The sequence below is a fragment of the Suncus etruscus genome, chromosome 9, assembly GCF_024139225.1.
Source record: "Suncus etruscus isolate mSunEtr1 chromosome 9, mSunEtr1.pri.cur, whole genome shotgun sequence".
NCBI lineage: Eukaryota > Metazoa > Chordata > Mammalia > Eulipotyphla > Soricidae > Suncus > Suncus etruscus.
The window spans coordinates 2,039,599-2,053,223 of NC_064856.1; the positions used below are offsets into that span (position 1 = coordinate 2,039,599).

The 13,625-nt window shown below is 37.3% G+C and overlaps 1 protein-coding gene across 6 annotated transcripts in view; it reads right to left on the minus strand.

Annotated features, from left to right (window-relative positions):
• The window catches only part of PLCB4 (phospholipase C beta 4), a 418,068-nt gene that overhangs the window by 112,466 nt on the left and 291,977 nt on the right, over positions 1-13,625 (minus strand). For all 6 annotated transcript variants that reach the window (XM_049780221.1, XM_049780218.1, XM_049780220.1 and 3 more), the window contains one exon: positions 11,860-12,003. In XM_049780221.1, coding sequence (XP_049636178.1) covers positions 11,860-12,003 — 144 coding nt within the window. The remainder of the gene's footprint in view (positions 1-11,859; positions 12,004-13,625) is intronic.

Here is a 13,625-nt window from a genome sequence, read left to right on the forward strand (position 1 = left end):
TCAACTTTGGAACATAGTAAATGAAAGTCGGGGCAGGAAATCAGCTACCATGTATGAATATGTTTAGCTATGTTTGAAAGATAGAATGAGGTGAACCTGCATAATATTTATACTTTCCCAGTTAAAATGAGTTGAGTCACTCATACACAGTCAAAACAATCTGTAATCCTGGCTGATTATCAACCAAGGGCAGTTAGGCAAAAACAGAACTTCTAAATAGCCACAAGAAAGGAGAGGACAGCTATTCCTGGTTTTGGTCATTACTCGGAAGCAAAAAAGCATCAAATTTCCTTACCAAATAGGTTTCTGTTTATCATTCTCGATAAACAGAACTTTTACAGCAGCCCTGTAACAATGACTTATTGAACCAAGAGAATCATGTTTCAAGTAACCATATCTATGTCCAGGTTAGATTATGGAGTTATTGTACTGGATATTGCCAGTAAAATACAATATTAAGGTAGTCAGGGTATGTTACTCTAAAAATGCCATCTCAGCTTGAGAATAAATGATTTGAAAGATTCTGATTTGAAATCCTTTATCTGCCTAAAGCAAGACCTCCTCAGAATACTCTATTGTCATAAATTTCCTCTCCAGGAGCAAAAGTAATTTTCTCTTTTAGAAGATGAAAAGTGGCAATACAACCAAACAGAAATCATCACAAAAACCGTCATTATCTCTGATTTCAACCCACATTACTTGGAAATTATTTGGCCTACCAGAAATGTACTTTCATTTTTTTTTTTTGTCTCTTCTCTACTCAAATGCCATGCAAACTTAACCTCACTGATATTTTTTGCAAGTACTTACTTCTTCCTGCGATGGTCTCATAAGTGAAAAACTAAGTAATAGTAACTGTGTCTATGTATTCCCCTGCTCATTTGTCTGTTGGCAGCTTATTTAGCAATTGTAAAGAAGATGCGCGCGCGCGCACACACACACACACACACACACACACACACACACACACATTCAGAGTATAGTAATGCTTTGTGCTCACATATGCTTATTGACTTCAGAGAAACAATAGGAGATGCTCTTTATTGTCTTAGAGTCCAGAGTAGACATGCTCTCAAAAACCCCAAACTTATTTTAAAAGAAAATTAGATAGTTTGATTTTTATACTAACTGGACATCCATTTGGAGGTCTTTAAAATAATTGATAGATTTTAACCATTTTCCCCTAAAAAAGAAGCACATCTTTTTCTTGCTTTAAATAATACTTTTAATTTTAAAAAGGGCACATGATGCCTGTATCCACTAAATAAACCTGCATTTCTTCTTGAACAAAACCCTCTTTCACTCATTCACCCTCTTACTTTCAGATTTCTAAATAAAATAATTTTGCAACAGTAAAATAAGATAAAAGAAAATGATGAATATTAGTAATATTTTGATAGATTTGGAGATTATCATTTTTAAAAATGATATCATCATCCGAAACTGGGGAGAGAAAACACCAATTCTAATTCGATCCCAACTGGCAAATTTGCAAAATCATGGTTGAGAAATTGAAGGTGTTCATAATGTTGTTTCTTTAGCTGTTGTCTTTACTTATAATCCTCTAAGTCACATTGCTCTTGACATATACCATTTAACCACATTGGCAAATTAAGTCATGACAAAATAAATGGTATTTCAACATGCAGACGCATGCCAGTTGCTGCAGCTCTGAGATAAATATAATCATTCGAAGAATCTCTGGCCAACTCTTGTAAAGGCAGCACCAATGTTTCCAGCCCAGGCATAGTAAATGGATAGGCATCAGCTCTTTCCTACATCTTAGTATAAGAACATCTACCTTGTGTGCAAGAGAATTCAAGGGTGATATATGTGACATTGCTGGTGGATGATACTGCAACCAAATGTGAGTCTAAACATTGCTCAGGAATAGAAACATTATCACAATACCACTGCCAAAGGAACAGAAAAGGGAAAAGAAGACAAGGAGCTGGAACAGCAATAGGGCAGCAAGTAGGGCGCTTGCCTTGTGTGCAGCCAATCTAGGCTTAATCCCTGAACCCCAGTCCTCCAAGAATAATTCCTACACACAAAGCCATGAATAAGTCCTGATTACTGACAAGTAAGGAAGAAAGGAAAGACAAAAAAGGGAAAAAAAGAGTATACAGGAAAGAAAAAAGGAAAGAGGAAGGAAGGAAGAAAGGGAGGGAAGGAGGGAGGGAGGGAGAAAGGGAGGGAGGTAGGGAGGTAGGAAAGAAGGATGGATGGAAGGAAGGAAAGCTACACTTCTCCTTGTTAAGAAAAATGGAAGGGGGGCCGGAGAGATAGCATGGAGGTAAGGTGTTTGCCTTTCATGCAGAAGGTCATCGGTTCGAATCCCGGCGTCCCATATGGTCCCCTGTGCCTGCCAGGAGCAATTTCTGAGCATGGAGCCAGGAGTAACCCCTGAGCACTGCCGGGTGTGACCCAAAAACCACAAAAAAAAAAAATGGAAGGGAGAGAAGAAATATTGCATCGTAAAAACACAGCAATAAAAACATTATTTATGGTAAAGATGAATCAATGAATTCCTAGATTACATTGTTTTGCTACTTCTGGGAAACTACTGGCCTGAATTTTTTCCTGTATGATATCATTTGATGACCTTTTTAATGTAAGACAGTAGTTTTGATAGAGCTAGGCTCCATCAGCAGATGAACATAAACGAATAAATGTTTTATTTAAGTGTTTGCTGAGACATTAGAATATTAGCACTGTAAAAGAATTACCGCAAAGAAAACTAATAAGCTTTTTTCAAACAGATTTGACTAGGGAGTCACATTAAAGTGTAGATTCTTTTTTGTGGGAGGAGGGGTCACACCCAGCAGCTCTCAGGGGTTCCTCCTGGCTCTAAGCTCAGAAACCTCTCCTGGCAGGCTTGGGGGACCATATGGGATGCTGGAATTCCAAGCATGCAAGGCAAATGCTCTACCTCCATGCTATCTCTTCGGCCCCATTCTTTTGAGATATGCTTTTTGCTGATGATCAGTTTAACAGCATATGGTCTTTAGCTATACCTCCACTAACAGGGCATTAAACATTTCACCAAATGTAGAGATGGGTGAGTGGCTCTTCCCATCTTATCCTTAATTACACAAGAAAAATGAATTAATTGGTGAGCTATGGCTTAGAGATGGTGGCAGATCTATTTCCTGGGTTCAAGATTTACAGTCTACCACATACTGGTTGTGTTTGACCTTGAATAAATTACTCAAACTCTTCTTCCTCTGTAAAGATACGTATTCCCATTCCATAAGTTTAATGTGATAGTTAAATGGGATAATACATGTAAAGTGGGCATTATTTTAGAAAGATTGTTGTGTAAAACTCAATAAAAATAAAATATTTTATTATAGCTATTCTTCGTAGTATGGTAATCTAGGGCCAGTGAATCTGGTTGGTAAAGGGCTAGGAAGTAAATGTATCAGGAGTTTGAATCACATCGATTTCTCCTCTCATATATTTTTTATCTTTCTTTTTGTGCTTTCAAAAATTGTAAGTCAATAGTAGCTAATTGGTCATACAAAATCCAGAGGAGGCTGGATTTGGCCCATAAACTATCCTTGCCACGTTCCTAATTAGTATGATTGTCATTAAATTACTTGCTTCATATCACAGTGCTTAGAGGCCGAAAAATCTATGAAAGGTGATTCAATTTCTCCTATCTATTAAGTATTCCCTAAAGATTAGAAAAGATTAGAAGGCATGTGACCCCATATCACACATATATCATGCTTCCGTGGTTGCTTTTGATGGCAGTAAAAATTAGATCTGTGTAGTCAATGAAGAAGCTATTAAAAGCTTGTGATATTTTTCTTTCTCAGGGACTAAGAGGTGAAATCAAAACTTTCTATTATGCTTCTGTGCAATTAGAGTAGTTCATTTTGCATTCCCTTGGTGGAGTCATTTGATAACATTCTCAATTTGGGGGAAATGAGTTGCTCTGGGCTGGACCTAGAGGAGGGTTTCTTTCTCAGGAAACTGGATTAAGTTCATGAAACTATGGTGTGAATAAAAGAGTCCTGCAATTCAAACACTACCTGGGTGTAGACTAGCATTCTGAACAAAAGTCCCTCAAGTTTCTAAAAGGTTTCTGGAAAAGAGCTGATTGCATCAAGAACATCCACCACAAATAGCATGGGGATTTAAAGTTTCATTAAAGTCTAAAAGAAAAGTTTTAGAGACCAAAACCTGCATAATATTTATGATTGTATTCATATATATATATTTATATATATGACCTCTTAAACTCTTCTACGGATCTCTCAGGAGGCCCAACGGCCCCACCAGTGACTCTCAGCTAACTGAGTCGGGGGCTCAATGCAAGAGTCTAAGGATCCCCAAGGATTTTAAACTTCATAAAGAAGTTGGGGCGAAAGCAGTGGCACAGTGGTAAGGACTTTTGCCTTGCACGCAGCTGACCTAGGATGAAACTTGATTCAATCCCCATATGGTCCCTCAAGCCAGGAGCTATTTATGAGCTCATAGCCTGGAGTAACCCCTGAGTGTCGCCAGGTGTGGCCCAAAAGCAAAAACAAAAACAAGTTTGTTTGTTTTCTTTTTGAAATCACAAAAAGTTCAACTTGGTATAAAATAACAAGCATATTTGGGAAGATTCTGAGTGAATATTGTATAAGTTTGAATTATATGTACATTGAGTCTATGATTTTAGTGTGCTGTACATAACGAATTGTAGCAATGAAGAGTTCTGAAATCTCTTCCACTCTTCACTCTCCAGACACCAAAATCTTGAGCTTCTTGCATTATAAAAAATACAAAAAATAAATGGAGTAGCTTTTCTAATTGAAGTTATGAAATATTTTCTACTTGTATAGTTTATGCAAAATGTGTAGGCCAAGAGAATTATTTAGGCAAAAGGATGTCATTAGAGATTTAAATATTTAGGAAAATTCCCTCCCCATTTGTTTACTTTTACTCACAGATATTTAAGCTCTTGACATATCACATTCACTTCTTACACAAAAGCACACTGAGTAATAATTATGAATTTTGAGTAAAAAGAGCCACAAATTGTTGTTTTCTTTTTATTTTAACATTTCATCTTAAATGAAAGCTAAATTTCTAACTAGATCAACAGGAAGTACTTAGGTAAGCAGAAAATAATGTTCTACATTGGAAAGAGGACAAGACACCAGGGTTAAAAGACTTTCAGTCTTATCATACATTATTAGCAACAGCCCCATTATATTTTTTAAAAAAAAGAGCCTAAAAATAACATCATGTAATCCCAGATCCTTTGACTATCAATTAATCATATTTTTTCTGTATCCTTGTCAACAAACATTTTACTAACCTTTTTAGAGTTAAAATGTAAGCAATTTAAAGTATATATCATAGAGGCCAGAGTGATAGTACAGTGGTGGGGACAAACCTGGGTTCAATTCCAGACATCCCATATGGTTATCTGAACCTGCCAGAAGCGATTTCTGAGCACAGACCCAGGAGTAACCCCTGAGCACTGCTGGCTGTGGCCCAAAAAACAAAACAAAAAATATATATAGCATTAAGAATCATACATGTATATCACTAATTTTATGGATTTAATTTATGGATTTGGTTAATATCAATACTATAATAAAACATGTACTATTGACCAGTTACTAAATGTAAGCCTGAATGCACGCTCTGAAATTTTTAAAGACATTGGTGATACAGTATGGAATATTGCTTTGACACAGAGGAATAATATAAATGAGAATATGGTAAGCATAGAGATATAAGTGCCATGACAAAAGTAAGAAAGGACAAGGAATGAGAAATTGCTGAGTGGTGTGGATGTGATGAGCTCTGGCTCATGTTGATCTCAGCAGACATTTGAGAAGTATATAGGAGACAGCAAAAGAGTAGGTTCCAGCAAAAGTTAAAGAACTGCAAAGTTTCTTAGAGCAAAAGGAAGAAGGAAAAAGAAGACTTAAGACAGAATGAGAAAGGGAAGTGAGAATTGCATTTTTGAGACCTACTAAGAGCCAGGAAGTATTTTGAAAACTGAAGTGAAGTGATTTGAATGAAATCTTAAAAAACATACAGAGTGATTTTTAAAAAAAATTTTAGATAGGGCCCGGAGAGATAGCACAGCGGCGTTTGCCTTGCAAGCAGCCGATCCAGGACCAAAGGTGGTTGGTTCGAATCCCGGTGTCCCATATGGTCCCCCGTGCCTCCCAGGAGCTATTTCTGAGCAGACAGCCAGGAGTAACCCCTGAGCACTGCCGGGTGTGACCCAAAAAAAAAAAAACAAAAACAAAAACAAAAATTTTTAGATAAATTGACACCTAAAACACATTGTATATTTACACATTACATTGATTTGCTACACTTATATGTAATTACCACTATAGAATAAGTCTGCAAACTCAATTCTACCGTCATTTTACTCTGGAGTTAGAGTTAAGTCTTCTAGTTTCAATTTCCTCAAGTGACCTTACTAGTCAGTACATGTCCTTAGAGCATTAAAACTCAATGTTCTTTTTGTTTGTTTGTTTAGGAGCTAAACTTGCCTGTGCTCAGAACTTACTCCTGGCTCTGCACTGAGGGATCACTCCTGGGGATTACATACCATATGTAGTACTAGAGACTACAGGCTGGCTGCATACTAAGTAAGCACTGTAGAACCCACTGTGTATATCTTTGGTTCCAAATTCAACATGTATAATAATGGCATGTCTCATTTAATTTTATTAAATTAAAGTTTCGACTTCTGGATGTAATGGGAAAATGAAATGCTCCCTTAGTTCCCTAAAACTAAATCATTAAATGGAAGTAAAGAGTTAGAACTTTCCCTATGTACTATAGAAAGATATGGTTGGGACGTTCAATTTAGAGTGAAACAAACTGAAAATAAATTGATTTGCAGAAAAGTTATTTAGTTGGAGGTTTTCCACTTTAGTCAAATACTCTTACTTGTCAGGTCTGATGGGAATAGTATTAAAATTTGAATATCACATTCATTTATCGGATATAAAGAAGCAGTAGGAAAGTAATTCCTGACATCAATAGATATGAAGACACCAAGATTGGTCCTTCGTAGAAAGCTTGCCATAATGGGGAAGAGAAGGGACCACTCTAACAGGGATAGTCTGATTTGATCACTCTGGCCAAGAACTGGACTGAAAGGAGGTACAATGATATGCCTAATACCCCTTCAATAAAAATGTTGAAAACTCAGTGCCTACAAATAGAAGGCAAAAAAATAGTGATTGCCATAAAAGCAGGTTGAGAGGTGGGAGAGAAACTGGGGATACTGTTGCAGGGAAGTAGAGACTGATGAAGGGATGATAAATTATTGTGATTCAAGTTCTATCATAATCATATAATTTTTAATATGAGTGGATGTTGAAGAATGAAGATTAGGCATTTTGACCATGCAGAATGCAATATTCAACTTGGTATCCATAAGCAACACCTCACTAAAGAACTTGAAATGCAACTAGTCTGAATGGTCATATCAGATTCTAAGAGTAAATATAAACAAAATAATGCAAGATATGTCATATAAAAATTACAATATTTAGGTCTGTGAGGTTTCCAGAGGTGGCACCAGGGGTTCCTGGATACAAAGTGTGAACATCCTATGGTGGTACCTCGGTGCTCAGTTACATGAGGCACCATACTCTGCTTGATTCATGAAACTGGCCGGATAAAACTCTTTAACATACCCTTTATCTCTCGATTATGCCTTCTTTTAGGACCTGAAGCACATGACCAGCTAGATCACTGAAGCAACGACCAAGACCTACAGATTTTTACCACAGGGCCTAAGCAACAAACACGTTCAACGAAACTAACATGCCCCTGCTCTTATACCCTCTCTTCACATTACTTCATATTTTTGTTGCTGTTGGTGTTTGATTGTAGGTTTGTTTTGTTTTGTTTTTCCTATTCTCTCTTCTTGTCTCCCTCTTCTTCCACCTTCTCCTCCTCACAATCATCAATTCTATCTATGTTAAATAAAATCCACCTGATTACCTCCTCTATAGGAAAGGAAAGCAGACATATAGGGTGCTGTGAACAAAACTGAAAAGGGTAAACACCTATATAGATAGACCTCACTAACACAATGGTCAGTACTCAAGGCACGAAACCTATACATACCCAAAAGTTGACCTATTAGTTTCCTTTCCTTACATGTACTGTACTTAGTACTCAGCGCACCTCTTGCCCTCCACACCTCTCTACATTAATATACACCTAAGCTAACTTCTATATGTTTATATGTGCACAGGAGCACACAGAGATAGGAACCCTCCTTAAGGGGCAAATCTAAACCACAAACAACCCATACCTATACCCTATATAACCCCTCCCATATACAATTCCCTCTCCCTCCTCCTGAAGTCCGACTATTCCTTCACTCCTCGATCCTATCCCCAATATCCCCACCACTCTATAACTCTTCACCCTCAGTTCTTAATCCAATAGGCATCAAGACCGACCTCCTACCCCAACAAGCCAGTACCCACTACCCAAGTGAAGAGACACCCACTCAAACTCTCACCTCGTCCCGGCAAGAAAATACAATCAACACCCCGACTGACCCATGCAGTGTGGCCCTCCTAATCACCTCTCCCTAATGTGGACTGTGGCTTGATACCTGAACTAGCTCCAAAGGACCCCCACAGCAAGAACTCTACCCAAGACCTCCCTGCCTGGACCCCACACCAAACAAGGAAATCTCAAAAGACAATGGGGAGGCCTATACTTTCATCATATGTATAGACCTATATAACACAACTTCTTATCCTGTTTCTCCCCAAGTGTAAAGTGATCTCCGGTATCACTTTCTCCCTTTTTCTTTGTTTTGTTTTCTTTTTTCTTTTATTTTTTTATTCTTGTTAGTTTTTTTTGTTTGTTTGTTTTGTATTGTTTTGTTGTAGTTTTTGTTATTTGATTTGATTTGTTTTTGCTTCTTTTGGATCACTCCTGGCGGCACTCGGAGGGTGTTCCTGGCTCTATGCTTGGAGAACGCCCCGAGTGGGCATGGGGGACCATGGGGAATGCCGGGATCTGAGGCACTGTCCTTTTACAGAAAGGACAGACGCCTTGTCTCCATGCTATCTCTCCCGGCCCCACTTTATTCCTTTAATTACGTCTTTTTTTTTTATAATTACGTCTTTTATTTAATTTATTTTTAAAGAAACTTTTATTCCTTTAGATATGTGTGAGCATATATATTCTTAGTTTTTGTCAGATGTCTGTTTTCTTTTCTCTCCACCCCCAAATCCACCAGCAATATAATGTAGCACCACTTCTTCCTGCAAAGACATATTAAACAAAGGGGAAATTGTACGTGTCAAATAATCTCTTATCTACTAGGGATAAGAACTCATACTTGTTTACAACACAGGGACATCTCCCACCCTGAACGTATGTCATGTGGAAACAACTTAGGCTTCAGGGAACTAGACACCTACCGTCCCGCTTTGACTCCTGGATCCCAGACATAGTAACGACAGAATTCCCCTCAACAGCTCCAGGAGCCAAACCCCCTCCAGGGCATTCTCAAAGCTGCTCTGACGCCACCCATGCGCCAGTTCTAAATTGATAACCTGACAATGAGGAAATGGGAACAAATTGATCTAAGACCAAGTTGTCCTTCCTCATCAGCCAACGATAAGACAAAATCAGAAAACACGTCACCCTTTTGATCTGTGCAAAAGCCAAGATCGCTATCTAGAGATGACTGGCTGTTACAACCAGGACTGGACAGTACGCATCCAGGGACCAACAACAACAACAACAGCAACAAAAAGCTCTAGCCTAGCTTTTGGTCTACGATTTGTTCAACAAACAAAATCTCCAATTCCAGAGGTCTGATTGAGACAACCGCAACTGAACGGGTCTTCCGGAAACATAACGAAAGACCTTATCCCAGGCTCCATCCTAGGAGCAACATAATGACCAAGACCACCAACTACAGAAAATGGATTAAAACGACACTGAAGAAGCAGAACTCCTAGAATCACAAAGAAAGACTTCATCATAAGCTCCATTACTTGAGCTGCACAGTTACCAAGATCTCTAGCTACAGAGGTCTGATGTTAACATCCAAGATGAAGCAGAAGTCTTCCATACACCACGAAAGCATCAAGAGGAGAGTAAATGATCATGCAAGGAGTCTATAGTTAATTCCATGACAGTATACTTCAGGGGTGGAGAAACCCTGTATCTCCTAGGCCAAGGGAATTTCCTCTACAATATCCCCAATAGTTACTGTGCCTATGCAGTAGGAAAAAGAAAAGGGGGAAAAAAAGCACAAAACAATTTATTTATCGATTGACCGATTTTTTTGATGTCTTTATTTTGGTGTAGAGATTGAAGTTGATGTCTCCAATATTATTTTATTTTATCTTATCTTTCTCTTTCTTTTTGCACTCCAGCATGATTTGATTTCAGAACCGAGACTATTGAGCGGTGCTTGTCTTTATTGCTGTAGTGCTCACTGGATATTTAATTTGATATTTCTTTCTGTATTGTTATGGTGTTTCAATTACCTTTTTCACATCCCTCTTAAACTGAGGTTGGAAGCCTCTAGAAGGACTCCACCCATTTGCAGCGTATTTGACTTCTTTTTTTTTGTTTGTTTTCTTATTTTGTACCCTAATCTATTGCTTTTCTTTCCTTCAAACAAAACCACATAACTCAATTTATCTAGCTCCATCTCTTAAATAGTGGGGGAAACAAGGGAGGGTAACAGGACCAAACAGATATATGATCACTAATAGTAAGCTAGACAAAGAGGGGACCATCTGCTCTAGCAGCCCTGGGGGTGATGGTGGAGGACATGGGTTGCAGAAAGGGAACTGGGATGGGGAAGGACATATTTGGTGATGAGTATTCCACTGATTTAATGTTAATATGTACCTAAAATACTACTGTGAAAGATATGTAAGCCATTATGATAAAAAAAATTGTGTTTTAATCAGGAAAAAAAGTATGTTTTAGGTTGTGGTTGTGAAAGACTTTTTTAATATTTAATTGGCATCTTCAACCAAGGCCAGGTAATGCTGGATGGTGCAAATATGTTTCCCATTGGAGAAATTATACTGTGTCAAATCCCTTTAGAGGGAATTATTCTTTTAGATGCTGGACTAAAAGTCTAAAATATTGAATTTCATGTTTATTATAAAAATAAAAGTAAAATATATTTCCTAATAAATATAAAATAAAATATTGGATCACAAAAATTTACAATATTTATTTTAAAATAGGTTTTAATAAGTAAAACATTTTGTTAAAATTAATTTTTGATTAGTTAATTTGAAGGACGACAACCAGCAAAACATAAAGGGCAGCTGTCTTGATTTATATTTCTTTAGGACAGTGCTGATCTAATGACTTAGTCCTCACCCTCTGGTCTCAGATGAGGAATATATGAACTAATAGCCTCTTGGATAGGAAGAACCTGGTCTTCACCTTAGACCTACTGCTGCAAAACCTGCAGTTCAACAAAACCTAGCTGATTACTATCCATACTCACTTAAGAGACGCTGGGCTACCTTTTCCTAACATGGATCACAGAGGAAACAGCACACCGGAAGGACATTTGCCTTGCACACGGCTGACCCAGACTGACGCTTCGATTCCCAGCATCCCATATGGTTCCCTAAGCCTGCCAGGGGAGATTTCTGAGCGTAGAGCCAGGAGTAACCCCTGGAACTGTTGAAGGATGTAACAAGTTAAAGGCTATCTGGTTTGCTGAATTAATATAGAGCGAGTATTTGTGAATTTAAATTAAATAGATACACGTCTGAAAACACATTAAAGTTATATTATATTGAAAAAACTGAGATACTACATACACACAGAAGGGGGTAGGAAAAGAAACTGTATCGCTGGGGCTACCTTAGTTACTTCCGGATTTTCAGCCACCATGTATGTAAAACTAATGTTGACTAGATCTGTACCACTGCAGACACAAACTATCCGGCCTTCTAGGTCATTTTCTGATTTTCCAACAGTTTCTAGAGCAGCAAGAATCTTTGGATCCTGTGTAAAGGTAGACACAAAGAGAACATATGTTATATAACATTATATGGGAAAAAATAAAAATATATATGACATAAATATGAAAATTATTTTCATCCAAAATGTCAGAGAGTGAACATTATTCTGAAACCAGTACTGAGCTCTTTCATGTGTTGCTTATAAAATAACACAGTAAGGAAATAAGAAATAGCCATAATTAATAGAGTCTGAGAACTAACTGGTCTACAGATCTATGCTTCTTTTATCTATAAGACAGTGAGGTTGCAATTGAATGGAAGCAAGGGTAGCCCTGAGAAAATGGTTAAGGGAAGCAGATGATCTCGTGAGGGGTGTGGTGTTGGAATGTTGTATGCATGGATCCTTATCATTAGCAGTATTATAAATCACAGTGACTAAAATAAAATTCTAAAGAGTAACCAAACAAGTACAGGTAACATCTGTAACATTACACATTTTTTTGAACTCAGTTGGTAGGAAAGGTATTTTTTTATTTAGAGAACTACTTATGATAATATTTCTTTTAAGTTTTGGTTACTTGAATGACCTGAAATATAGGAACCAGATAGAGAGAGAAAAAGAGAGAGAGAGAAAGAGAGAGAGAGAGAACAGAGAGATGAGGCCTCTGTATCCATAAAGGAATAAGGATTATCTTACAGAATTATATAATTCATACATAGGAGAACATCACTATGATATTCTTCAATCACAGGTTGCTAAAAATTAGATAAAAACTTTCAAGTAGCCTGTATACAAAGATTAAGTAAGTTCATCTCTTTTTTAATATATATATTAAATATAAATTATATATATATATATATATATAAATAAAATCCTTCACCAGTGCAACATTCCCATGACCAATATCCCAAGTCTCCTTCCTCCCCACCCCACACTGGCCTGTACTCTAGACAGGCTTTCTACTAAGTAAGTTTATCTCTAAAACCTATGGCATATTCACTTCAATAAAGAGTGTATGGGCTTATCTAATGAACAAAATAGCCTTATTATCTACCCAGAAAGCAAATGTCAACATAGCTACATAGAAAGTTTAATATAAAAAAGACTAATTTCAAAAAACAAAAAACAGTGAGGAACACTATTTTGGTTTGAAAACCTAAAAAAACCCATAGGTTTATTATAGAAAAGGAAAAAACATAATGCTAGAATAGATTAGAAAATCATTTGAATTCCTACCATCCTATACAAACAATTTTATGTTCAAACAAATCTATCACTATGAACAAATGCGATTTATTCACGGTGTCATTTCTTTAATCTCTCAGAGACAAAACTGAGCCTCCAAGAGAGAACTAATGTTTGCATTTTCAGGTACTCAAATACTGAAATACCTAAATCATTGAAGTTTCCATATTAACCACAGACCAGGAGTGTCTCATTATTTACTGAAAAAATAGATTTGTCTTGCTTGTCAAACTAATTACTGAGTTACAGAAGCTGTTTTCTTTTGTTCCTTTTTTAGGAGTGAGGCACACCTGGCTGTGTGTGAGGCATAGTTTGGTTGCACCCTAGAATTAATCCTGGCGATGCTCGGAGGACCATAAGGGTACAGAGGTTTGAATCCAGGCCAGCACTGTGCAAGGCAAGTGCCTTACCCACTCTCC